Source organism: Macaca nemestrina, chromosome 17, assembly GCF_043159975.1.
Source record: "Macaca nemestrina isolate mMacNem1 chromosome 17, mMacNem.hap1, whole genome shotgun sequence".
In the NCBI taxonomy this organism is placed as follows: Eukaryota; Metazoa; Chordata; class Mammalia; order Primates; family Cercopithecidae; genus Macaca; species Macaca nemestrina.
In genome coordinates this window covers 73,698,579-73,726,372 of record NC_092141.1, presented here as the reverse complement: position 1 = coordinate 73,726,372, position 27,794 = coordinate 73,698,579, and the positions used below count along the sequence as shown (strand labels likewise).

Sequence of the window (27,794 nt, the reverse complement as noted above, 5' to 3'; positions counted from 1 at the left end):
GTGTCTATGTAGAAAGTAGAAGACATGAGACTCCATTTTGTTCTATACTAAGAAAAATTCTTCTGCCTTGAGATGCTGTTAATCTGTAACCCTAGCCCCAACGCTGTGCTTGCAGAGACATGTGCTGTGTTGACTCAAGGTTTAATAGACTTAGGGCTGTGCAAGATGTGCTTTGTTAAAAAAAAAAAAAAAGAGTGCTTGAAGGCAGTATGCTTGGTAGAAGTCATCACCATTCTCTAATCTCGAGTACCCAGGGACACAATGCACTGCGGAAGGCAGCAGGGACCTCTGCCTAGGAAAGCCAGGTATTGTCCAAGGTTTCTCCCCAGTGATAGCCTGAGATATGGCCTCGTAGGAAGGGAAAGACCTGACCGTCCCCCAGCCTGACACCCGTAAAGGGTCTGTGCTGAGGATTAGTAAAAGGGGAAGGCCTCTGTCTCTTGCTCGTCCCTGGGAATGGAATGTCTCGGTGTAAAACGCGATCGTATGTTCTATTTACTGATAGGAGAAAACTGCCTCATGGCTGTACTGCTCCTTAATGCACCGAGATGTTTGTGTAAAGTCAAACATAAATCTGGCCTACGTGCACATTAAGGCACAGCACCTTTCCTTTAACTTATTTATGACAGAGATCTTTGCTCACATTTTCCCACTGACCCTCTCCCCACCATTACCCTATAGTCCTGCCACATCCCCCTCTCCGAGATGGTAGAGATAGTGATCAATAGTGAGGGAACTCAGGGACCAGTGCCAGCGCACGTCCTCCATATGCTGAGTGCTGCTTTGTCTCTGTGTCTTCTTTCTTTTCCCAGTCTCTCGTCCCACCTGACTAGAAAAGCCCACAGGTGCGGAGGGGCAGGCCACCCCTTCACCTCATCTTGTGCATTTCCTGTCCTTTCCATTCACCTGTGCTTGCTGAATTGTCACAACCCATCACAGGTGTCCGCATGTCACTTACCATGCTCCAAACACACTCAGTCCATTAAGCCTTTCCCTGCTGGAAGCTCTCGCCTGCCTGGTGGCCCACCCTTCTGACAGTTTCCATTCCAAGAGCTCAGCACTTAGAACCACAGCAGTTGATCAGGTCTTTTCTCTCTAGGTCAGGTTTCACTGCTTCATGCCTCCTGGCCTCTCATCATGCATACACTCATCCCCACAGCACTCTCTGCCACTCCTGGGCTTCCATCCAAGTCCCCATATCCTCAACTGCTCTGAAGCTTCCTCTAGCTTAAGTGTAGCTTTTCTTCTCCATTGAAAACACCATCCCCAAGTGGTTTTTTTCCCTCATATTCCTCCATACCAGAGATGAGGCTGGTACACTCTTGCCCACTTGAAGCCCATCATGCCTTCTTCCCACCTGCAGTCACTAATGCATCTTTGAATGACAGCCTGGCTTTCCACCCTTTATCTCTTCTCACTGCTATCTTCTGCCAACCAACAGAAACCATAATGCATTTTATTTATTTTTTTGTTTTCTTTTTTTTTTTTTTTTTTTTGAGACGGAGTCTCACTCTGTCGCCCAGGCTGGAGTGCAGTGGCCGGATCTCAGCTCACTGCAAGCTCCGCCTCCCGGGTCACGCCATTCTCCTGCCTCAGCCTCCTGAGTAGCTGGGACTACAGGCGCCCGCCACCGCGCCCGGCTAGTTTTTTGTATTTTTTAGTGGAGACGGGGTTTCACCGTGTTAGCCCATGTTGGGATGGTCTCGATCTGCTGACCTCGTGATCCGCCTGTCTTGGCCTCCCAAAGTGCTGGGATTACAGGCTTGAGCTACCATGCCCGGCCTATTTTTTATTTTTTTGAGAAAGAGTTTCACTTTTGTTGCCCAGGCTGGAGTGCAGTGGTGCGATCTCAGCTCACTGCAACTTCCACCTCCCAAGTTCAAGCGATTCTTGTGCCTTAGCCAGGTGCCACCATGCCTAGCTAATTTTTGTACTTTTAGTACAGATGGCGTTTCACCATGCTGGCCAGGCTGGTCTCGAACTCCTGACCTCAAGTGATCCACCTGCCTCAGCCTCCCAAAGTGCTGGGATTATAGGCGTGAGCCACTGCGCCCAACTGCCATAATGCATATTCCCTCATCTTCCAGCCACGTTATGAAAAGTCTACACATACACGGTACTGTCAAGGTTCTCCAAGGCCCACCTCTGATAACCACCCACCTTTCTTCTCTAACGTATGTATTTTTTTGTCAAGTGCTAATTCTTAATTATTTTTATTGACTTAAAGCAACAAACTTCAGGAGCTGGCTGCTCAAACAAGGCTTGTTAATTGCTTTAGCACAAATACGACTAATGAAGATCCCCCTTTTCAGATGTTAGGTCATAAATTCAAAATAATAAGCTTTTAGAAAACAATTTTTATTTTAAAATTCATAAAAAGTACTGGAAATATAGGTAAAGCATTTGAAAATGATTTTTCTGGCTTATCTGTTTACTGGCTCAATTCTAGCTCTGTCCTGGTAAAGGCCTCCAGAACCTTCACCTATGATCAAGTCTGGCCTCACAGGGAGGGACTTTTACTGTACTGAAAGGAAGCCAGCTGAAGCCGAGATCTGAAGCGCTCAGCTTCCAGTTCCCGGAAGAAAACATCATCATCATTCTGTGTTATCATGTCCTGCAGCTGTTGAATTTCCTTCTCCATCTTAGATCTCAGCTCCCGCTTCACCTTATGTAATGTCTGAAAAAAGGCGGCATGTCATCCTGCTGTTCACAGCATTTATCCAGGCCCTCATCTATTGTTCCCTCTTCATCTTCCAGCTAATCAAACTCCTCCAAAATTTTTAATAATCTAGCAGCAGCTCTTACAGAGACCTAACTAAAGTTAAAATCATAGGATAAAAATGTCTTGGGTCATAGATGGAGTGCCTTATTAGTCTTCTCTCCATTCCCTTTACGTTTGTTTTCTACTTCCTAAACTGTAAATAAATGTAAAATGTAAATAAATGTGTCACTTAATGATGGAGATATGTTCCAAGAAATGCAGCAAGTGTTTTGTTATTGTGCAAAATGTCAGTGTACTTACACAAACCCAGATGGTACTGTCTACTGCACACCGGGGCTATATGGTATAGCCTATTGCTCCAACCACCAATGTACGAGGTCCCTTGCTGAAGGAAACGTTGCCATGCAGTGCATGACTTTGCTTCTATCTTGTTAATTATTACCTGGGCCTGAGATTTCTCTCTGGCTTTAAGTTCTTGATGTTCCTGTGATATGGCTTCTGCCAGCAATGAAAACTGTTTATAGAAAGAAAAAAACAATTATATTTAATGTTTGTAGTCCAAATGTAACATTTCTTAATGTTCATAGGCTTAAAATAATTTTAATGGAAATAGGACAATATACTGTACTATGGTCAAGTATTATTTGATCTTAAATTTCAATCTTGAAAATGGGGTCCTCTAATCTGTAGAGTGCAAACTTTAGTTAACACAAGGAGGTTTATTGTCAACAGACTAAGCAAATTTTCCACAAGGGAAGTGGTCAGGACTAAGCACAACAGCGTAATCAAGTGCCAGGAGCCCACCTGGTCCTTATAGTAGTTCTCCATGGAGTCCAGTTCATCCTGGTGGCGTCTCCTTTGTTCATCTCGCTTTTCTTTGGCATAGTTTCTTAGGTCTCGTAATCTTTGCTTTTGAATGTTTAAACCTTCTTCAAACAGTTTCTTAAATATCTGTCATTTAATCGTAAAAATAAAGTCACTGAGGAATATAATCATTTTGGCCAACTACAGGTATATACTGATTATATTTCACAAAGGTTTTTTTTTTTTTTGAAATACTAGTTTTATTCAGATATTTTGACATACCATAAAATTTACCTCCTTTTCTTTGAGACAGGTTATCGCTCTGTCACCCAGGCTGGAGTGTAGTGGTGCAGTCACAGCTCACTGCAGCCTTGACCTCCCAGGCTCAAGCAATTCTCCCACCTTGGCTGCCTGAGTAGCTGGGACTACAGACATGTGCCACCACACCTGGCTAAATTTTTAATTTTTTGGAGAAATGAGGTCTCACTATGTTGCCCAGGCTGGTCCCAAGCAATCCTTGCACCTTAGCTTCCCAAAGTGCTGGGATTACAGGTGTGAGCCACTGAGCCCAGCCTTACCCTTTTAAAGTAAATAACTCAGTATGCCTTATTATACTTAGTTGTGCAACCATCACCACTACAGAACATTTTTACCACCCCAAAAAGAAACCCTATATTGGTCCCATCCTTAGCCCCTGACAGTCACCAGTCTACTTTCTATCTCCATGGATTTGCATATTCTGGACACTTCCTAAAAATGGAATCATGTAATTTGTGGCCTTTCATATTTGGTTTCTTTCACTCCGCATGTTTTCAAGGTTCATCTATACTGCAGTATATATGAATTCTTCATTCATTTTTATTGCCAAGTAACAGCCTACTGTATGAATAAATGCACACTGTTTATCCATTCATTAACTGATGGGCACTTTGGGTTGTTTCTCCTTTTAGGCTATTACAAGTAAAGCTATGAACATTTGTGTTTTTTGTGTGATTATATAGCTAAGGGTGAAATTGCTGGGTCATAGGGTAGCTCTATATGACCTTTCGGTAACCTTCTGAAGAACTGCTAGATTGTTCTCCAAAGCAGCTGCACCATTTTACATTTTACCATTGTAGTTAACTACAATTACTAAAATATTTTACAGATGAAATTTCTTGCTAGCCTGGGATCTCAAAAGGTTAATCATTTCAGCCTGATAAGGATGACATAGCAAATACCTTGTGGAAAACCTCACAGTACAGCTGTTTTGACACTATCCCTGATTTTATGTGGAATACAAGGTCATGTTATCACACCTTAAATTCCTGTCTCTCACAACATGTTCCCAAAACCTCTAAAGTAGTTTTACTGGAGACGTACCTATTATGTGTAAGAGGCAGGGAGGAAGTAAGACTTCACATTAAGATGAGACACACAGAGACTGAGAATGGACGGGAATGCACAATGGAGTAAGAAAATGAAGTGCGGCCAAGCAGAACTCAGGGCCAGCACTATAGGACTTCGATTTAGATTTTAGATTCAAATTTGGACAAGACTCACGAACAAAGGTGGTGGTCCAGAAAGGTAACAAAGTTCACCTTCTTAACAGGGCTGGACAGAAAAGCCAGACTTACCATTTCTTCCCGGGTCCTCATTCTCATCATTTTTGCATGCAACTGAACTCTATAATCATCATAATATTTTCGAGCACGAACGATTTGCTGTCGATTTTCTTTTATCTTTGATTGGGTCAACCTTTGCCTACGAATGCAGTCCTTGAAGTCTTGCTAAGAAAGGGAAAGGGGAGGGAAGAGAAGAGTAAGGACAAGAGGAATGCAGACTCCAGCGTTCTCATCTGCCCCACTCCCCATCACGATGTCTTCAGGCAGTATGCCAGGTGTGAGGTGCCAGTGGCCCCAGAAGCCCTTCAGCCTTTGGCAGCTTCATCACCTCAATCTGAAGAGCAGCTCCAACAACCCCCTGCCGCAGCAGAGGGCAGCAGTGATCCTGGGCACTCCTGGGGAACTGAGGGCTCACTTCCCATGCCACCAGGAGGCTGCTAACAAGGCTGGCCCATATGCCAGCTCACAAGGAGTAGGAAAATGGCACATCCAGACTTTCAAGCAGAGCCTGGGCTGCCAGGAGTATTTAATTAGGCAAAAACTAAGGAAATTAGACAATATCTGACAAAGGAGTGAAGATGAAATGGGGTCACCTACAGACTCTTATGTAGGTGATTCAGATATTAGTGTTTTTCCCCCCCATAGGAAAGTACCATCTGCAGTTCCTCAGATCTTTCTGGAACTGTTTAGTATTATAGTTCTCATGGCTTATCTCTACTCCACACTTAGGCAAAGATTTTCAAATCTCTTCCTTTGGCAGATTGTTTCTGACCTCCATCCTCTCCCTTCATAATTCTCTAAGTACAATTTCTCATCAAAATTGTAACGGAGGCTGATAAATCCCAGAGCTCTCTACTTGGGACCTGAGGATGGGAGATGGCAAACAGCACTAAGTTCAGCCACTTGGCACCTAGACGGATCCATGGAGGTCCACAGACAGAACTGGATTAAAATCTCAGCTGTGTCCCTCGCTTATCAGTGAGACCCAGGGCAAGTTACTTACTATCTCAAAGCTTCAGGGTTTTCATTTCATAGAAAACATCTCTAATATATTACTATAAAGACTAACTGCAACTGTGTACATAAAGTACCTAGCTCTTCCCCTGCCCATTCTGGGTTTGTTTTATTGTTGTTGAGACAGGGTCTCACTTTGGCACGCAGGCTGGAGTGCAGTGGCAAGATCACAGCTCACTGCAGCCTTGCCCTCCCACGCTTCCCACTTCTGCCTCCCAAGTAGCTGGGACCACAGGCAAATGCCACCATGCCAGGCTCATTTTTTCCATACCCATATATATATTTTTTAAGACAGGGTCCCACTATGTTGCTGAGGCTGGTCTCAAGTGATCCTCTCACCTCAGCCTCCCAAAGTGCTGGGATTACAGGCATGGGCTATCAATTTTGGTTAAAGACCTAAGCAACACTTCCACATGCAGGTGTTAGAGGTAAAGGGTCTGTGGGACTGTTGCCCAGCTAGCACACATAAAGGGAATGAATATAACAAATTCAAAATTATAATATCCAACTTGCTCTTGACATACCAGTCTCTTGTTATGTTCATACTCTTTCCTGACAAGGGTAGTAAGGAGGTCATGCCTTCTTAGGGCTTCTTCTATCTTGAAGGGGGACACAAAATCAAGTAGGTTAATAATGCTGTTCACTCAATTCTCAAGGATAAGCTCTTCTCTCATTTAAATTTCTATGCTTAAGACTGACAGTAACTTACTTCATCTTGCAGTTTCTTCTTTGATCGATTTTCTCTACATGCCTCTTTCTTAAGCTGTTCAACCTGTGCAATTTGCTGTTTCCACATTTTGCTTAGTGTTGGGCCAGAAACATAGAGAAATGGAAACTGCTCCAGCATAAGGGGCAGGAGACTGTGTTCACTTACTTTCACTGCAAGGTAAAAGACGATGTTCTTAATCTGAGACTGGTGGACAAGAACTGTCATCCAACATCCCTGGTAGATCAAAGCTTATGTAAGTGATGTGGTTTTGATTCTGTAAAGAACAATTCTAAATGTACTTATAATAATTTGCATTCCTCCTCTGATTGGAGAAAGCCAACTACTGATAAGGATAAAAATACATTCTGACTGATGCCATGCTGGTCCTGGGAAGTCCATCCTAATTGCTCAGCTGCTTCAGTGCCTGCGGGTAGATTCTCTACGTATGGTAAAATAGAAGACTCCTCAACCCTCCTGGTAGGCAAGTGCTTAGAAGAAACGTTTCTGGTCTAAAGGATATAGTAGGAGGGCCAGCAATCTTTGGGGTATAACAGGAAGCCTGGCATTTCTCATGGCTTTGTTTCCTTGTAACAAGACTCTACACTCATTGGCACTGTCAATATACAGGAGGTGGAGAGGTCATCTGCTTGCCTTGGAGCATCCCCTTCATTCTACCAACTTCCCAGAAACAGACAAAAAGGCATCCAAAGTGAGTAAGCACAGGAGTGAGGCTAATGGTGGCGCAGCAGGTGGCAGTCCTGGCATTCCTTGGGTGCCAATATATAGGCCTCCCTAAGGTACTTCCTTATTGAAGAGTTTTAGCCCTCTACAGAAAACCAGCCACATGGCAGTGGAAAGAAAAAAAAAACAACTTTCTTCAGCTAACTGGTGGATGTTAGCTTTCAGTGCTGTGTCCCTGGAATGCTGCACTCGCTTTCAAAGGCTGCCAGTTTTCCATAAAGTACAATTCTGTGGTTCTTACTTGGAACTGCTTTGTTTGGCTTTGGGAGGCCACCTCTTGGACTCTGAGTTGTGGTTTTTCTAGAGTAAATCTTCCAGGGCTGACTACATTCTGGAGTTTCTTTAAGAACAGCTTCTCCTCTGTATATTTTTTCCTTAGAAGCAGATACAAAACAATAAAAATAAAAGGTCTAATAGTTCTTTCATGCATCATCTTAAATATTACATATTGACAAAAATAGCTAACTACTTCCCACCTTACTTCAAATTTGTAAAATCTGGTTAATAATTCACTCACTCTAAACTAATGGCATCTTTTGGCCTCTGGCATCCCTTGGAATTTGAAAAAGCACTGAATCTTTTTCAAGTTTCAGTCACCATAGTCCCACACCCTAAATACAACCACTATTAATCTTTTTTTTTTTAACCTATTAATGTTTCGATGTACTTCTCTTTTTCCATGTAGATTTAAAAAAATTCTCAAGCAACTATGCAGTATGCTTAGTTGTAACCATACTGTACTTTATATCCTGTTTTGTTCACTAATATTTTAGCATAAGCATTTTCCCCATGATTTCATTTCGTTTCTGTAACCATTCTTTTGAAAGGCAATGAAAACTTCAGTTTTGAGTTTCTTACAACCAGGTCTAGAGCAACTAGGATGTTCTGTCTTCTCTTACTACTCTTTAATTTTGTCAGCCTAGACTAGTTTTTAAGACCCTGAACTGCTAAGTCAAATACCCTTATAAAAACTGATGGTAAGTTTTAAGTAGGGGAAAAAAACGCTAGTTTTCTTTGGTACCACGTCTTGTCATATTTTAGCAACCTGAATGCCTTATTAAGAAGTAAAAGTCCTGTATCATGACATGAAATCCTGCCTTTTCCTAAAGAGCTCATGATTAAGGCCCTGTTGGCCCCTTCTTCTTTTAAAAAGATCATCTTTGTACTTCCCCCTCATCTGATCAAATGGCATTTATTACAGTGTAGACTTTTACCCACTGTTTCCTCCTCCTTCTCATGTATTCTTAGAGGTCCAATATTCTCTTGAACTTTATGTCTTCTTAGTTCCCTTTCAAATGCTTCAGTAAATGCCTATAGGGGAAAAGGTCATATGATAGTACAGTTGTTAAAAACATATATAACGGGCAGCACCATGGCTTAGTTGGGTAAAGCACCCGTCTAGTAAACAGGAGATCCAGGGTTTGAATCCCAGCGGTGCCTCAACTGAGCATCCAAGCTTAGTCGCATGCAGTGAGGCTGAGCCAGGTGGATCACCTGAGGTCGGGAGTTCAAGACCAGCCTGACCAACATGGAAAAACCCCATCTCTACTAAAAATACAAAATTAGCTGGGCGTGGTGGTGCATGCCTGTAATCTCAGCTACTCAGGAAGCTGAGGCAGGAGAATCACTTGTACCCGGGAAGCAGAGGTTGAGGTAAGCCGAGATCACGCCACTGCACTCCAGCCTGGGCAACAAGAGTGAAACTCCGCCTTGAGAAAAAAAAAAAAAAATCCTGCCACCGCGCCCAGCTAACTTTTTTTTTTGTATTTTTAGTAGAGACGGTGTTTCACCGTGATCTCAATCTCCTGACCTTGTGATCTGCCCACCTTGGCCTCCCAAAGGGTTGGGATTACAGGCATGAGCCACCGCGCCCAGCCGCTCATTCACTTTTTTAAAAATTCCTTTCAGACTCTGTATCACAAAATGTATGGGTTTTTTTGTTTTGTTTTTTGAGGCAGAGTCTCACTCTTGCCTAGGCGGGAGTCAGTGGCACAAACTCGGCTCACTGCAACTTCCACTTCCCGAGTTCAAGTGATTCTCCTGCCTCAGCCTCCCGAGTAGCTGGGACTACAGGCGTGCACTGCCATGCCCGGCTAATTTTTGTATTTTTAGTAGAGATGGGGTTTCACCATGTTGGCCGGGCTGGTCTCAAACTCCCGACCTCAGGTGATCCACCTGTCTCAGCCTCCCAATGTGCTGGGCCACTGCACCCGGCTCACAAATCTACATTACTTTAACATATATAATTGGGACATAAAATGAAATTTTACATCACGCATTTTTTCTGTTCTCAAGTTTTTGCAATTATTTTGATACTCTCCTGAGTGGAAGTTACATGCTGAGTTACAAATGAGTGTGAGACGTCTGAATTAGTTTTAGTTTTTCACCATCATAAATCCTACTGCATTATAAAACCTACTACTGTAAACAACTTAAGTGTTCTAAATCCATGCTACATTTGAAAATCCACATTCCACAGAGGAAAGTCTTCCTAGGTAATCATACCAGTCTCGTTGTTGTTGAATCCCAACCACCTCCTCTCATTCCTGTCTTGGGTACTTGATCTCATCTTCTCTGTAACTCAAGTGGCCTGTCACTTTAATCCACCTCAAATTCCCCTCATCTCTGAAGCTCACTCACTCTGAAAATAACAACTCACGCTGATCTCCTCTTTCTTAATCTACTGGAACACCAAGCTATGTCTGGCCAGGTTATTTTTCTTAAGTTTCATGAGTATAATTTTATGCTAATGGAGACATAAGCTATGCCACGTAGCTCTCTATCATCCATTCCGCTCAAGAATATTAAATGCATTTTAAGCCTTAAATCAACAGCATGTTCATGGTAGCATCTGGCTGAGGGGAAATGGTATTGGCTGCTGCTTAATGGTAGTCAAGAGATGGGGAAGCACCTGTGCTCGGAATTGGTGGGTATCTGTTTCTCTTGGTTTGCGCTGCCTTTTTCTCTCCGTGTGGAACTGTTTGCATTTGTTAGCTGGAGATGGAGAGAGCGAATGGGATCTGTAGGGTGGCTTTCTATGCATGGAAAGTCCTGCAACAGAGAAAAGACACATAACATTAGTTCCTGATAGCCAGAATGTTATGCTGGAAACCAAAGTTGGTTTTTACTAAATCCAGAGAGACTGATGAGTGAAATGTGCTAAAGGGACTGTCTTCTGTAACTAACTTGTATTGGTATGGTAACACCAAGTAACAGACAAATGCATACGAATGTGTACTGTCTCAAACACTTAGCTTCTACATTCAACTTTGGATATTCAACATGTGGAATGCCTCCTATGCACAAAGGACTATGGAGAGTGCTCTTGGTGATGGGGGAGATGGGAAAAGAGAAAAGGTAAATTATCTGAGCTGCGCATCTGCTATCCTTTTACCTGTCTGGGTCCTGAGGAGGTGGGATGTAAGCATACATATCTATCTTATTATATATGCTTACAGGCAAAGTTAACATGTTAAGCATTGTCTAAGCGGTCCCAATTTTTCCCTACTTAGCAATCTAGCCCTCCTAATTGCACACTGCCAAAGAGATCTAACAAACCATTTCTTTCTACAAACCTTTTTATCCCATTGTCTATAGGTGTGTCTGGGCATCTGCTAGTTGTGAAGAGGGTGACTCCAGTGGGAAAAGCACTTCAAGAGAGCCTTAAGACCAAGAAAGCTAGTTTTGGTACCTTTATAAATAAATTTTCCCTGAGCTTGTTATTTTTTTCACATGCTTTTAATTCAAATCTTTCACATTTCAAATTCTAAGATGTATTTTTAAAAACTGACTGGCATAATCTATTTTGAATGACAGCTGCTCATGATGCATGATGTATTCTTCTCCAGAAACTGAAGACGCACCTGAAATAATATTTTAATTTATAACCTGTTTTCACAACAGGATACCATGTGTATGTACATAATAAGGGAAAGGAAGAGGTTCCTGGATGAGGGTGCCTAGAAATTGGCTGAGTCCTTTTAAAGGGAAGAGAGATGAAACAGTCAAGAGAAGGAAAGAGCATTCTTGAAGGAGTAAAAAACAACTGAAAAAGTTAAGGAAGTTGGGTCAGAAAAAGGCTATTTCTGAAGAAACAATGGATGACCAAAGTAGATAAAACTAAATATAAAATATGCAGAATTTTAGTTGGTGGAAGACAGGATAATTGGATTTGAACAATGGCATATCAAACAGTAGGAAGTGTCTGCAAAGACGTGGCAAACCAGAAACTGCTGATATGAGTATAAAGCAGTGCAATCACTTTGGTGGGCAAGCTGGCAGTGGTGAAGAAATGTAGGCCTTACGATCCAGCAATCCTACTAGATGGAGATATCACAGAAACTCTTGCACATATTCTAGGCTGTTCATTGCAGATTTTTTATAGTAATGAAAATTGGAAACAATCAACATGTCCAGCAATAGGGGAAATGTATAGTGCTATACATATATATATATACACACACCCACACAAAAGTGACACACTGTAAGAACTCACAAAAGTGACACACTGTAAGAACTCAGTTACGCTGCAGTTAAAATGAATGAGCTGGATCTGTAAGTATCAACAGCAATAGATTTCTAAGACAATGTCAGAAAAAAATGCAAGTTGCAGAATAATATATACAGTATGTTAATTTCTAAACGACATAAAACAATAGTATGTTTAGACAAGTAATGTAAGAGCTGTTAAAGTATAAAAACAAGGATCAGAAGAAAAGACGCCAACTTTAAGATAGTGGTTGCACTGAGGGTGGGGAAGTGATCTGTGGGGAGAGCAGAGGGGGTTTCTACTGTTTTACTTCTTAAACACAAAGGGGCTAAAGCAAATATAACTGTTAACACCTGCTACTTCTAGCCGGGGAAGATCCAGGTGTTTGATATTACTTCTGATCCTTTTATATATTTCTCAACTATTTAAAATTAGAATCTAAGTTATTAAGAACAGATGGAACTGCCTAAGTAGTTCACATGGCTGTCCCCCTTTCTCAGTCTCTCTGGGGTAAGTACCTGGCCTTGTCTTCTTTGGCCCATACTCCACAATGCCATCACTGTGCTGAGACAGTGTCTCCTCAGTTCCATCCTCTACCTCTTCATTTCCAGTATCTTCTTTATGGTCAGTCTTTTCTTTAATCCGATCACCCAGGGCACTTTTTAACATCTATTGAGAAAACTTTTTTCAACATCTTTCACTGACTTCACCAGAATGTAAATTCGCAGGAGTAGGCAGACCTTTAAAAAAGCTTCCTTTGACAGTCACTAATAACAAGTTTTCAGATGCTTATGCATGTTTAATTATTCACTTTTGAGACAGGATCCCGTTCTGTCACCCAGGCTGGAGTGCAGTGGTGCTAGCTGGGCTCACTGCAACCTCCGCCTGCTGGGTTCAAGTGATCCCCCATCTCAGCCACTTGAGTAGCTGGGATTACAGGCATATGCCACCAAGCCCAGCTAATTTTTTACTTTTTGTAGAGATAGGGTTTCACCATGTTGCCCGGGCTGGTCTCAAACTCCTGGGCTTAAGCGATCCGCCTGCCTCAGCCTCTCAAAGTGCTGGAATTGCAGGTGTGAGCCACCGCACCTGGCATACATGTTTAGTTTTAAAAAGGCGTAGATCAGTGCTATGGATCACCAAGTTTCAATAAACTTTTGACTAAGTCACATAGGGATTTAAAACATTCATTCAATGATACCTTAAAACTGTAATACTGTATTTTGTGAGAATCAGTGATCCATCCAATTTCATACCAGATCTGTCTTTTGCCGCAAAGGGGAACTATATAGATATATCTAAAGAAAAATGGCTTAACACAATCAATTATGTTAAATGATTTAGTTTTCATCAAAATTCAGTAAAATTTGGATAAATCTGCACTAAATTTAGTTAGATCATGAAAGGCTGAGAGATCACTTCCTGTTCCGTCTGCTTGATTTACAGAACATTTTCACAGTAACTATTAATAAGACACAACTATATTTCTAATACCTCACTTTCAACTGAGAGATTATTTAAATGTTCACTTAAGCCATGGGAATCTCAATATAGATGAAAAAACAAGACTTGCCCAATCTAGTTCAGAGAGCCGCTGAGAGAGTTTCTCTGACACATCATGTAATTCTTGTTCTGTTAATCTCTTTCTTGGCCTCTGGGGAAAAGGTGAATTGCAGGATGAGGCTGTAGCTCTGTTTTCATTTCTGTAATTAAGTGACCATCTGACAGTTAAAATAGCTAGGTGTCTATTATTTAGTTTAAAATAACTGTAATACATACTTTTAACAAATATTTCATTCTGGTCTTCACAGCTAAATTTGGAGATTATGCCCCTGCATTTTCAAATTTCTTTGCAAACAGACTGTAAACACTTAAGTCTGCAGTAATGTTACCTTTTTCCTTTGGGAGGCTTCCTTGTCCTAGGCCCTTGGACCTGAGCTGGGTACACTTCCTCTTTGCTGTCTTTCGGCAACTTGGAAGTTAAGAAAACTCTGTCATCTAGATCCTATTAAAAACAGAAAAAAAGTTGATTTGAAAAAGCTACAAATAAGAAACATGAACTTTCTGGGGGTGAGGAAGGGAGGAACTGTGGCACAAAGCTACGTGCCTTCAACCTCCGTTTTGAAGTGCATTTGTCAAAAGACCCTATTGACACTCAATGCACCAAAGAACTGGAGCAATGTCTAGAAATCTGGGCTCAGAGAAAAAGTGTGGCTCAGGATGCCATTCAAATAAAAAGACAGGCCAGGTGTTCTCTAAATAAGAAATTTCAGGGATTACCACTATGCCTGGGCAACAAAAAAATTACCACTAGTACAGAATATTCAAGTGGTTATCTTTTGTATTGACGTCAATAAAGGCTGTCCAAAATTGAAACATAAACAAAGACAATACCTCCCAAAATATGAATATAAACCCTTAACATTTTAAATTTCTTTTTTTTTTTTTTTTTTTTGAGTTTTGTTCTGTTGCCTAGGCTGGAGTGCAAAGGCTCGATCCGCCTCCCAGGTTCAAGTGATTCTCCTGCCTCAGCCTCCCTAGTAGCTGGGATTACAGGCATGTGCCACAACACCCGGCTAATTTTTTTTTTACTTTTAGTAAAGACAGTGTTTCACATATTGGCCAGGCTGGTCTCGAACTCCCGACCTCAGGTGATCCACCTGCCTCAGCCTTCCAAAGTGCTGGGATTACATGCATGAGCTACCGTGTCCAGCTAAATTTATTTCTTAGTCTTAGAGATCATCTTTTAGAAGACACTTCTTGTGATAAAGAAACATTTATTTAATGTTTTTTTGGTTTGTTTGTTTTTGAGATGGAGTCTCACTCTGTCACCCAGGCTGGAGTGCAGTGGTGTGATCTCGGCTCGCTGCAACCTCCACCTCCTGGGTTCAAGCGATTCTTCTGCCTCAGCCTCCACAATAGCTGGCATTACAGGTGCCGGCCACTGTGCTTGGCTAATTTTTGTATTTTCAGTAGAGATAGGGTTTCACCATCTTGGCCAGGCTGGTCTTGAACTCCTGACCTCGTGATCCACCCACCTCAGCCTCCCAAAGTGCTGGGATTACAGGCGTGAGCCACTGCACCTGGCCACTTATTTAATGTTTAATGATATCTTTAATTTCAACTTCATTATCTTTTTCTATTAGAGTAAAATTAAATACCTTTTAGTAGGCTGGGTGTGGTGGTTCATGCCTATAATCTCAGCACTCTGGGAGGCACAGGCAGGCGGATGAGGCCAGGAGTTTGAGACCAGCCTGGCCAACATGGCAAAACCCTGTCTCTACTTAAAAAAAAAAAAAAAAAAAAAAAATCAGCCAGGTGTGGTGGTGGCATGTGCGCCTGTAGTCCCAGCTACTCGGGAGGCTGAGGCAGGAGAACTGCTTGAACCTGGGAAGTAGAGGTTGCAGTGGGTGCAGATTACACCACTACACTCCAGCCTGGGCGACAGAGCGACACTCTGTCTCAAAAAAAAATAAAACAAACAACATAATCTTATTTTTATGAAACTTTTAAAATAAAGTATTTCTAGCTTAATTATTTCAAAATAAATACTCCTATTTAACTGCCACCCAGGTCAAGAAACAGAATATTACCAGCTCAGAACCATCTCCAAAACTCCCACTATGATTCTCCGAAAAGTAAACATTATCTTATGACTCCATTTTAACCCCTCTTTTATCCACTCTACTTTTTAGATGCATAGAATGTTGAGAATGTGGTCACCTAATGTTAATAATGCTTATTTCATCTCTGTACTTTTAATGCATTGCTTGAATGTTTAAATAATGAGAACGTATCACTGTTTATATGTCTACCTTGTGTATATACCTGCCTGTTGTTTTCTTATTTTATTTTTTCCTTTTTGAGACAGCGTCTTGCTCTGCTGCCCAGGCTAGAATGCAGTGGTGTGGTCACAGCTCACTGCAGTTCCTGGGCTCAAGGAATTCCTGCCTCAGCCTACCAAGTAGCTAAGATCACAGGCATGCACCACCACTCCAGGCTAATTTTCTATTTTTAGTAGAGACAAGGTCTCACTATGTTTCCCAGGATGGTCTCAAACTCTGGTGCTCACGTGAGCCTCCCAAAGTGCTGGGATTACGGGTGTGAGCCACCGAACCCAGTCCTGTTCTTTTTAAAAAGATAGGGACAGGATGACTAAATAAAAAGGGTTTTATTTCTTTCTTTCTTTGAGATGAAGTCTCACTCTGTCACCCTGGCTGGAGTGCAGTGGCACGATCTCAGCTCACTGCAATTGAAGCAAATAAGCCAGTATGGTATGAACAGTGGTTCATGCTGGATAATGGGAATATGCATGGATGGTTATTTTCTTTTCCACTCTGTGTTTTCTAAATTTGAAATTATTAAATTATGGACACAATATGGACTCTGAAGCCAGAATGCCCAAGTTCAAATCCTGACTCTGTAACTGCTGTGTAACCTTACCCTGTCTATATCAGCTTCCCCACAATAAATATCGTAGCTACTCCAGAGTTGTTATGGGCAGTAAATTATTCAACACCCCTAAAGTATCCAGAACTGCACCTGCCACAAAATAAACATTCACTGTGTGTTGGCTCTTATTATTTCCCTTTATATACATTCATCTTTCTCTTATCTTCCTAGAACAAGAATGTGCAGGTGTATACAGAGGCAAATTTTAAGGAGTACAATGCTTTGACTAGTGCAATATGCTTGACAATTCTAGCAAAGACTTCTTTAAATATAGGGGCTTCCCTGACAAAGAATAAAGACTTCACCAATACACACACACACACACGGGCTTCTAATCAATTACCAACACAGAGACACACATACACGTGTACTTCTAGCCAACTGAAAGTAAGCTTTTCCACTTACCCCAGAAAATTCCATATGCTCTTGAGTAGAATTTACAGCTGGGGGGCAGTGACTTGAATGCAAGTATTCTTTTCCTATGGGGCAGGGTGCTCGAGGCTCTGAAGGGTGGTAGGGTGGATGTAAAGGAATAGCTGCTCGGATAGGCTCCCCTAGCTTCCTCGCATTTGGAATCCTACTCACAGAAAGGGTTTCTGCTAGTAAGACAAATTAAAGTGGATATTACGATGCAATTCTAAGAAATAAACCATTTTATATAAATACATACATATGTATATAAAAATGTTCAAACACATTAGAAATATTTTTTAAACTTAAGAACATAAAAAAATAATTAAACCAGAGATGTAGCCTCAGCACACAGGGATCTAACTATATTAGAATGTAATTTTCTTTTGTAATTGCTTTAGTTTTAAAAGAAATAGAGAGGAGGTCTCACTATGTTGTCCAGGCTGGTCTCGAACTCCTAGGCTCAAGTGATCCTCCTGCCTCAGACTCCCAAAGTGCTGGTATTACAAGTGTGAGCTACCATGCCTGACCCCGGATGTAATTTTAATGTTGTTATCATAAAACTGTTTCCTGAAAGTTACTTTAAAACAATAAAAAACTGGAAGCAACTTAAGTGGCTTGAAGAATGTTATGTTATGTGAATTATGGTTCATTCACATGTTACAAAACTCGTTAGGCAGTAATATTTTTATGTATTACTACCACATGAAAATCCTGGAGATGATAATAAGAAACAAGAATGATTTTTCCAGGCCAGGTGCGGTAGCTCACGCTTGTAATCCCAGCACTTTGGGAGGCTGAGGCAGGCAGAACACAGGGTCAAGAGTTCGAGACCAGTCTGGCCAACATGGCGAAACCCCGTCTCTACTAAAAATACAAAAATTAGCCGGGCGTGGTGGCAAGCGCCTATAATCCCAGCTACTCGGGAGGCTGAGACAGGGGAATCCCTTGAACCCAGGAGGCGGAGGTTGCAGTGAGCCGAGATCGTACCACTGCACTCCAGCCTGGGCAAGAGAGTTAGACTCTGTCTCAAACAAAAAAAAAGAATGTTTTTCCAGTTACTATACTTTGTTATTTACCAATAATATGAATACCACCAATAGATGTACTAATGTGTCAGAGACTCTGTCTCATTTAAAAAAAAAAAAAAAGAAAGAAAAGGTGAGTGTCGAGAATTTAGATAATAAAATAGTGGACGCAAAAATATGCAATCAAAGACCATCTTAAGCAGAATTCAGAGATCATAATAAATAGCAAACATTTACAAGTAAGATCATGTAAGACCAAAAAGGATCTCACATGCAGCAATAAAAGTAAAAAGGTCAATAGCAACAACAACTGCCCCAAGAATGATCATCAGCAGTAAAGAACTAACATCCATTACAACTCACTGTCTTCAACAAAGGATGTCCTATTTTTGGACAAAACACTAGGAGAGTACAACACATCTTCACGTGATTTAAAACTTGGTGAGGCTGAGGTTTTTTTAGACAGCATTTCATTAGGACATTGAGCACCTAGGAAATAAAATATTAAAGGTAAAATGTTTAACTATCAAAATAGTTTACTGAACATTATACTAAAAGCCAAGAGTTTTGTACTCAGGAAATAGAAATATTAAATAATGCTGAAAGAAGTAATGTTGGTCCAATTGCTCAAAATACCAATTGTTATTATTTTTTTCAGACCAGAGTTTCCCTCTTGTCGCCAGGCTGGAGTGTAATGGCACCATCTCGGCGCACTGCAACCTCCGTCTTCCAGGTTCAAGCAATTCTCCTGCCTCAGCCTCCGGAGTAGCTGGGACTACAGGCACCTGCTACCATGCCTGCCTATTTTTTTGTATTGTTAGTAGTGATAGGGTTTCACTATGTTGGCCAGGCTGGTCTCGAACTCCTGACCTCAGGTGATCCGCCCGCCTCAGACTCCCAAGTACTGGGATTACAGGCATGAGCCACTGTGACCGGCCATAATATCAATTATTTTTAATTGCTATCAGAAAGATGCCCTTTTGTAGTCCAGAAACATTTATGCAATTTAAAAGCAAAGTTTTATATAATGTTTTATTATTTTGCTTTACAAAAATAGGTGCCAGGGTTATGGAAATGCTGGCTGTTTTATGGGCACGTCTTGGTATGAACAGATACCAGTTAGGGTCTTAGCTAGTACCACAAACAATGACTCATGGTCCAGGCCAGGCGCAGTGGCTCACACCTGTAATCTCAGTACTTTGGGAGGCCAAGGCAGGCAGATCACTTGAGGTTAGAAGTTCAAGACCAGCCTAGCCAACAAGGCGAAACCCCATCTCTACTAAAAATACAAAAATCAGTCAGGCATGTGGCACATACTTGTAATCCCAGCTGCTTGGGAGGCTGAGGCAGAGGTTGCAGTGGGCCGAGACTGCACCACCGCACTCCACCCTGGGTGACAGAGCAAGACTCGGTGTCAAAAAAAAGACTATGGTCCATATATTGAAGCCTAAATTAGATGCCTGTGAATGTATATGATAGCCATCACTTTAAATCTAAATATGAAAGGAAGCTGCCATAAGTCCTTTTATCACATCAAACCCAAACACCTTGGCCAGGCATCTCTCTCAATCTTTTTTCCTTTGCCTTAACTGCATTATTCTTAAACACAATTCCCCTCTCTACTTATAATGTTAAAATAAGTAATTCATTTTACAGTAACATCTTTTTTACACGGCACTTGACATCACAGAACCTGCTTCTGCAATCACCATCCCTTCCATTCCCAGTCAATCCATCTGATTCTCTTCCTTCAAGAAGCATTCCTGCAATATCCACGCTTGACTCTGGTCCTTCTGTTACTGTGCCTATCCCAATGGCAAGCATAGCTTTTTGGTCTACTGGAGGGTGAGTTTGCCAGGAACCAAAAGGAAGGGAGAATATTCCAAGACTTATGGTCCATACACTGGTTTAGTAATTTATGAAGCCAAGGGGGGCAGGATGGAGTAGGATGATTGGAGGAGGGAAAGGTTGGAGGCTCAAAATTGGGGCCTGAAAGATATCCAGGTCTACTGTGTGCAAGCAATAGGCTATTGGAAATCTTGCCTGAAGCCTAGAAAAAAAACTGCCACTGCGTGTACGAACTTCTTGGTTGAAACAATGAAAACAGTGAATCAACCACCAGTTCAGGAAACTACAATTAAGGAATACCCTGAAAGCGTGACCAGACTATAAGATGTATCCATAATTCTCTTCCTAGGCTATCAGGAACCACAAATTGCCTGATAACCTTGCATACACTTACTTGCCTCGGACTTATCTGCCCATATGCCTGTGACTTCAGATAAGTGTTCATATTTAATAGGTAGTGGGATATTTGGAATTTCAAATCCCATGCTCAGTTAGGGCTCTCTCTATTCTTCTTAATTTTAAACACTCCTACATACCATTTACATTTTTATAGTTGTATGCTGAATAATAACTGATACTCAAGGTTTAACTACTCACCATTACTTCTTAGAGAAAAGGTGTGCGCTGTGTCTCCAAGTCTAATGATTTCACCAGTGGATTCTGCTTCATCTCCATCCCAAGAGGGGCCCAACGTCTCAGAAGACAAGGAGCACCTGAAAAAGTTCCCTCCTTCACTCAGGGCCCAGTCTGACCAGAGGGCCCTTCCCCTGAGGACCTGGACAGCTGCTGGGTGCAGAAAAAGGAAAAGACTCTCCCTTTTGCTGCTTAGCATGTCTTGCTGCTTATGTTTTGTTTTGACTGATACATGAATGATGGAAATAGCTGTATATAAAGTGTCAATGATTAAATGTATAGGAGAACAGCAAATACTGGTGACTCTAGGGTGCGGGAGTGAAGGGGGTAGGATGCTAATTTTGCATTAAATATCCTTCAATTGTTTCACTTTTGCGCTTATTTTATTATTTTAAAAATCTTATGGAAAGTTCATCAGGCCGGGTGTGGTGGCTCACACCTGTAATCCCAGCACTTTGGGAGGCAGGCATAGGTGGATCGCCTGAGGTCAGGAGTTCACGACCAGCCTGGCCAACATAGTGAAACCCCACCTCTACTAAAAATACAAAAAATTAGCTGGACGTGGTGGTAGGCGCCAGTAATCCCAGCTACTCTGGAGACTGAGGCAGGAAATTGCTTGAACCTGGGAGGCAGAGGTTGCAGTGAGCCAAGATTGCACCATTGCACTCCAGCCTGGGCAACTAGAGCGAAACTCTGTCTCAAAAAAAAAGAAAAGAAAAGATGTTCATCTTATGATGGTCTCCTTTGAGACATGTTTTTTACAATGTATGAGACCTAAAAAAGAAGGCACTGCCTGTGCTCTTCGAACCATGACAAACTCTATTTTAAAAAAAAAAAAATGAGAATCATTTAAAAGAAAGACATAGCATTATGTTCAACCTCTAATGAACAAGAAGTGCAATCAAACCTGTCATGACAATATATTTTTGTCTATGAAATAAGCACAAGCTTAAAAACTGTGAAAATGATCAATGATACTGGCTCATGAGGGTCCTGTAACCCAGCATTTCTATACTGTTGGTAAATGTACAGTCATGGCCTTTTTGGAAAACAATCTGGCAACTTGTTATTAGCCTTAAAACATCTATACTGTTTTACTCTGAATCTAGCCTCAAAATATAAGGAGAAAAAAGGAATAAACATTAAGTATCACGTTTTTGATATTTTTTAAAACCCTGTACTTCAGAAGAATGGTTTAGTAATTTATGACGTATCCACACGAATGATGTTATACAGTGATTAAAAATTATTATACAGAATTTAGACTGGGCGCGATGGCTCACGCCTGTAATCCCAGCACTTTAGGAGGCTGAGACAGGCGGATCACGAGGTCAGGAGATCGAGACCATCCTTGCTAACACGGTGAAACCCTGTCTCTACTAAAAATACAAAAAAACTAGCCGGGCGTAGTGGCAGATGCCTGTAGTCCCAGCTACTCGCGAGGCTGAGGCAGGAGAATGGCATGAATCCGGGAGGCAGAGCTTGCAGTGAGCCGAGATCACGCCACTGCACTCCAGCCTGGGCGACTGAGCAAGACTCTGTCTCAAAAAAAAAAAAAAAAAAAAAAAAAAAAGAATTTAACAACTTGAGGCCAGGCGCAGCGGCTCATGCCTGTAATCCCACTTTGGGAGACTGAGGCGGGCGCATCACTTGAGGTCAGGCGTTCAAGACCGGCCTTGCCAACATGGTGAAACCTCGTCTTTACTAAAGATACAAACATTAGCCAGCTGTGGCAGCATGTGCCTGTAGTCCCAGCTACTCAGGAGGCTGAGGCACAAGAATCACTTGAAACCGGGAGGCAGAGGTTGCAGTGAGCTGAGATCGCGCCACAGCACACTCCAGCCTGTGTGACACAGCAAGACTCTGTCTCAAAAAAAAAAAAAAAGAATTTAACAATTTGAGAACACTTAATGTGAAGTTTAAAAATGCAGGAAACGAGCCTGGTGAGGTGGGTCATGCCTATAATCCCAGCACTTTGGGAGGCTGCAGCAGGAGGATTGCTTGAGGCCAGGAATTCAAGACCAGCCTGGTCAACATAGCAAGACGCCATTTCTGTTTTAAAAAAAAAATGAGAAAAATTAGCCAGGTGTGGTGGTGCACACCTGTGGTCCCAGCTACTTGGGCTTAAGCCCTGGAGTTCAAGGCTACAGTGAACTCTGACCACGCCACTGTACTCCACCCTGGGTGTCAGAGCAAGACTCTGTCTCTTTATTAAAAAAGCAGGGGTGAGGGGCAGGCAACAAAATTATATAGACATATGACTAAATCCAAAAAAGAAAAAAACATAGTAAAAAGGACTAAAAAATTTAACAAAATGTCAACAGCAGTTATTTAGTTCGGAATAGATTTTTTTTTCCTGCTTTTTCTATTTTGCAAGTTTTTTGCAAAGATGATGACCTACTTTGACGATTAAGAGAAAAACAGGGCCCGGGCGCAGTGGCTCACGCCTGTAATCCCAACACCTTGGGAGGCCAAAGCAGGTGGATCACCTGAGGTCAGGAGTTCAAGACCAGCCTGACCAACATGGTGAAACCCCAACTCTACTAAAAACATAAAAATTAGCCAGGCATAGTGGCGCATGCCTGTAGTCCCAGCTACTCAGGAGGCTAAGGCAGGAGAATCGCTTGAACCTGGGAAGCAGAGTTTACAGTGAATCGAGATCATGCCACTGCACTCCAGCCTGGGAGACAGAATGAGACTCCGTCTCAAAAAAAAAAAAAAAAATTTAAAAATGAGTAGGTAGTTAATACTGAGATTTAGGTATTATATATAACTCAAGGTTCTTAAAACTCCCTCAGGAAGGTTTAAAATATGAGAAGCTAGTAGAAGTTTCACATTAGCTTTTTTTCGTGCCATCTTGGTATATTATGTGCAATTTTAATTCTTAGTCCAAAAAGTGTAACTTGTATTCATTAAATTCAGAGACACTGAATGCTACCTCCCAAAAGAAACTCTTTTCCATGATGATTTAGATTCTTTAGTACTTTCTGGCTCTTCCAAAGGTTCTCCTCGATCGGATTCTTTAAAATATTGTTGAGTTTCACCTGTTCAGAACAGATAAAAACAATACCAAAAAACCCCTAAGTGAATACTACTTTTTCTATGTAAGAGGCAGGGAGAGGTAAGGACAGTGAGGCACCCCTAATTTGCCATGGTAAACAGGGTTCTTGTGAAAGTACAATCAGAAAGAACCAAATCTTCACCTATAATGAGCATGTATTATTAGAGTAACAAAGAAACAAGAATGTTGCTTTAAAAATAGGGCATAGAGTTGTATGAACAATGTTTTATTTCTTAAGTTGGTAGCACGTCCATTTAATATTCTTATACCTCTCCATCTGTAAGGTATGTCTGAGGTATATCAAGATAACACAAAACATGATTGCGTCAACGTAATGCAAGCTCCAAGATAATCATGCCTTAGGCTGAGTCAGGCTGCATCAGGGCTTGGATGAAATTTTTCTTAAGACCATCAGTCCTTTTTTCCATCCCACTATACTTGAAGAATACATACTTTTACCAGTGGCTATAACTCACTAGGGAAATGATTTCAAAATATAGGTAGGTGAAACCTCCCATGATTCAGATTTACCCCTTTGGATATTTTCATGTCCATGTCTAGAGATTCACTATTCAAACACCCACCTTTTTTTTCTATTTCCATATTCACCAAGCAACATTTCAATAACATCAATTAACATTTATTATGCATTTACTCTGAGCTAGGCTGTGTGCTCAACTGTTTACACATATCTACTTACTTAACTTTCACAACTACTATGAAAGAATTTCAGCTGAGAAAACAGGCTTAGAGAGCTGCCGTCAGATAGTGAGAGGCAGAACCCAGCACTGAACCCACGGTCTTCCTTTCAACCCCTCCTCCTTCAGTGGTAAATGATAATGCTAGCTCAGGTCCCAGGTAGAAGCTGCCCTGCACAGCTGATACGATTAGTGATAATAAAGATTTGTTCCCCATTACTGTTAACAGGCATTTTGAAGAATCTAATCAGCTCTAGGTAATACTGCCAGGTAAGTATATTTTAGACCTCCAAAGATGAGAAGCAGACTAAGAAAATGCTGTCCAGCTAAGGTACTGTCATATAGGGAAGCCTATCTGAGCAACTTCCCCAGTAGCTCACCACATACTGCCGATCTCCCCTGGAAATATCCTTCAGTCTTTCATCACCACCAGACTCACATAAAAGTATCCCTCAGCTGTGCCCTCCTCTATTCATCCCCACTGCCGTATCATTAGCCAGGCACTACCATCCCTCCCCTTCCTGCGAGCAAGCACTAAACTGTAAAAAACTGCTGCTCTCTTTACATTTCAAATTAATCTCTATCTCTTTACTTAGAGGTAATTTTCTACCTCTTAACCCTATTGCTAAAAAGACTAAAAAGGTACACACCATACAAATACCTACTGGTAGCCTTGAATTAGGTGAGTTCCACCTGTCAATACTCTCCCCTAGTTCTAATTCCCCCTTTATGCTTTTAATGTACGTATTTATGGCTGTCTCCCTGACTCAAGTACAGGTTTGAGAGCATCAACATGACACGCAGCTTGGAATCCTCCCAGAGTACTCAGGCGCATATAAAACACTCAATTTTTGAAACAAAGAAAGGTCCAGTGTGGCAGACTTTTCAATTTTCCCTCCCAGCTTTTAAATAGTTTAGCAACAATGATTAAAGGTAGGAAACTATCTCTAACCAAAGACTTTAAGATTAATTTCAAATGTTATAATCACAGGTCTCACTAAGTGAGAATGAAGTGAGAATGAAGGAGGATGAGCCTACCCCAATTTTTTGTCTTAATTTGTATTCGAATTTATGTAAATTGTGGTTACTGCTGAAAATTTATTTTGGGTAACTTTTCAATATAAGAACAGGTAATATATTACTCCATTCATGACCAACAGCATTATTTACTTAATCTCAAATTATTAAGACAGTTAAGTTCTTTTACTTTTTGCAATGATAAACATTTGAAATATTTAGGCTGTCACAAATGTAAGTGCAAGCTAAAGACAGAAAAGCACCAGTTCTTCCTGTTGATGCCTCAGTAACATCCAAATTTTTAGCATAAATGGCAGTTCAGAAACACAAAATTTTGGAGTAGGACATTTTATGCAATCATAGGACAATAAATAATTTAGCCAGAAATTTACCTTTCTAGTATAAATTAGTTTTAAAGTAATTTATAAGCAACATGCAAGCTGATAAAGAACATGACAGTTGGCCAGGCGCGGTGGCTCAAGCCTGTAATCCCAGCACTTTGGGAGGCAGAGACAGGCGGATCACGAGGTCAGGAGATTGAGACCATCCTGGCTAACACGGTGAAACCCCGTCTCTACTAAAAAATACAAAAAACTAGCCGGGCGAAGTGGCGGGCGACTGTAGTCCCAGCTACTTGGGAGGCTGAGGCAGGAGAATGGCGTGTACCCGGGAGGCGGAGCTTGCAGTGAGCTGAGATCCGGCCACTGCACTCCAGCCTGGGCGACAGAGCATGACTCCGTCTCAAAAAAAAAAAAAGAACATGACAGTCTAAGAGAGTTTCCAACCAGCTAGAACAGTAAGAATTTGAAATTTACAACTAAAGTTATCAGATATACTGTATTAGTGAATCTGCTTCCTATGAAGAAAAATATACAAAAAGATAAAAGGCAAAAGGGACATATCATAAAAGGTAAACCAAACCAAATTTCCATTCTTCAACTTACTTTTCTCATGAGATGTTTCACTGATGCGTTCTGTAAGATACTCCAACAAACCATCAAATATTTCCAGGAGATTCTTAATAGATTCTTTATCTCCTTTCACTATATTTTCTCCTGGAGACAGAATATAGAGCCATTAAAAAATTTAACCATGAAATCTGAAAGCTTCATAATCTTGAAACTTGGATATAACATTGTGAAAATGCCACTTAAGAATACAGGCGATATAGCAACTTACAGTTCCTTGGAGATTAAATAAAAAAAAGAATACACACGAAACAATTATATTATAAATATTAAAAACACCAATTTCCTGCTGCCTGATTATGTTTGAAGAAAAAAAGGGGGAAGATTTAAATATGGTATCTAATAATTCACTGGCATATTCCTTCCTTTTTTGGAGAAGCAAAATAATTGGACTTAAGAAAACATCTCTAGTAAGATTTATACCAAAATATAATGCAGCAAAACAGGACTTTACCAGATTGGTGGAAAAAAATGGCAAGAGAGAACACTTTCAGACTGTGGTATCCTATTCTAAATGGTGGTTTGTTCAGAAGATTACAGCAGCAGAGTAACATCAAAACAACAACAAAAAAAAAAAACAATAAACTTGTTGGGATACTTTCCTCGGGAATTCCTGAGTTCTCCACCATAACCCCCCATATTTGTTAACTCCTCATTTTGTGTATATCATACCATTTTTCTGATTAAATTCCTTTCCCTGACTCCCTTCTGAAATATAAGCACTGCATATAAAACCTTTTAAAATCTCACCCCATCTTCAGCATCTCCAGCTACATCTCCTGCCATATCCACTTCACACTCAGATTATAACACAGTCCCTAGCACAGTACCTGCTCCATAACAGATTTTTAACATGAATGTTTAGGTTGCAATGTTGACTAGAAATGGGTTGGCAAAAAGCATGAAAACTTGACATATTTAATGTCACCTGAAATGGACTCCAAGTCAACCTCAGGTATAGATGGAACTTAACTCTTGTGATACTCTGTCCTTTGGGAGATCATGCCTGGCATTCTCATGAGTTCACACCAATATGGGAGAAGCAGTGTAGAAACTTGATATTTGGGAGAATCTAGCCAATCGTAACCTCAGCCATGGTGCACAACAAACCTTAACCAGAAATGTGACGTTTTATACTACTACTAGTAACAACAATATTTGATAGTTTTTTCGTTTAAAACAATGAACCAGAAATCTTGGTTTTGGATGTGTTTTTCTGGTTTAAAAATACCTAAGTATATCCCAAGAGTATCCTCAAAACTTTTCAGTTTCTAGGATGGTGAGTATACTGACAACCTAGCAACTAAGACTGCCAGCCAGAATGCAGTGCTTGACGCTGCAGGAGAAACTGTTTTACAATTTTTCATGGGGTGGGTATAATCTGTCAAAGACAGCTCTGCATTAAAAAGTTTTACAAACATATATGTTAACAACCCTGCTATAGTATGTTTAACAAGCACAAATACCAGAACTTGTCCTACTTGGGTGATAAAGCAATTACAAATAGCAAAAAAAGAAGGAAACTATGGGACTATCTCTCAAATTATCTCCAAACTGATTTACCCATTGACTCACCTAGAAGTGCATTAAAAAAC

At 41.0% G+C, this 27,794-nt stretch overlaps 1 protein-coding gene across 2 annotated transcripts in view; it reads right to left on the bottom strand.

Moving 5' to 3' along the window:
• Positions 1–2,337: 2,337 nt before the first annotated feature.
• Positions 2,338–27,794, bottom strand: part of LOC105468998 (centrosomal protein 95) — a 30,088-nt gene continuing 4,631 nt past the window's right edge. Inside the window, exons 4-20 of one of the 2 annotated variants that reach the window (XM_011719517.3) lie at positions 26,176–26,286; positions 23,394–23,499; positions 20,420–20,535; positions 18,338–18,463; positions 16,941–17,134; positions 13,976–14,088; positions 13,657–13,786; positions 12,602–12,752; positions 10,506–10,645; positions 8,813–8,905; positions 7,836–7,968; positions 6,854–7,023; positions 6,669–6,743; positions 5,143–5,295; positions 3,527–3,673; positions 3,165–3,236; positions 2,338–2,677 (exon numbers count right to left, since the gene is read on the bottom strand). In XM_011719517.3, coding sequence (XP_011717819.2) covers positions 2,501–2,677; positions 3,165–3,236; positions 3,527–3,673; positions 5,143–5,295; positions 6,669–6,743; positions 6,854–7,023; positions 7,836–7,968; positions 8,813–8,905; positions 10,506–10,645; positions 12,602–12,752; positions 13,657–13,786; positions 13,976–14,088; positions 16,941–17,134; positions 18,338–18,463; positions 20,420–20,535; positions 23,394–23,499; positions 26,176–26,286 — 2,207 coding nt within the window. In that variant the 3' untranslated portion in view covers positions 2,338–2,500. The remainder of the gene's footprint in view (positions 2,678–3,164; positions 3,237–3,526; positions 3,674–5,142; positions 5,296–6,668; positions 6,744–6,853; positions 7,024–7,835; positions 7,969–8,812; positions 8,906–10,505; positions 10,646–12,601; positions 12,753–13,656; positions 13,787–13,975; positions 14,089–16,940; positions 17,135–18,337; positions 18,464–20,419; positions 20,536–23,393; positions 23,500–26,175; positions 26,287–27,794) is intronic. The other variant, XM_011719518.3, reaches the window with a different exon arrangement.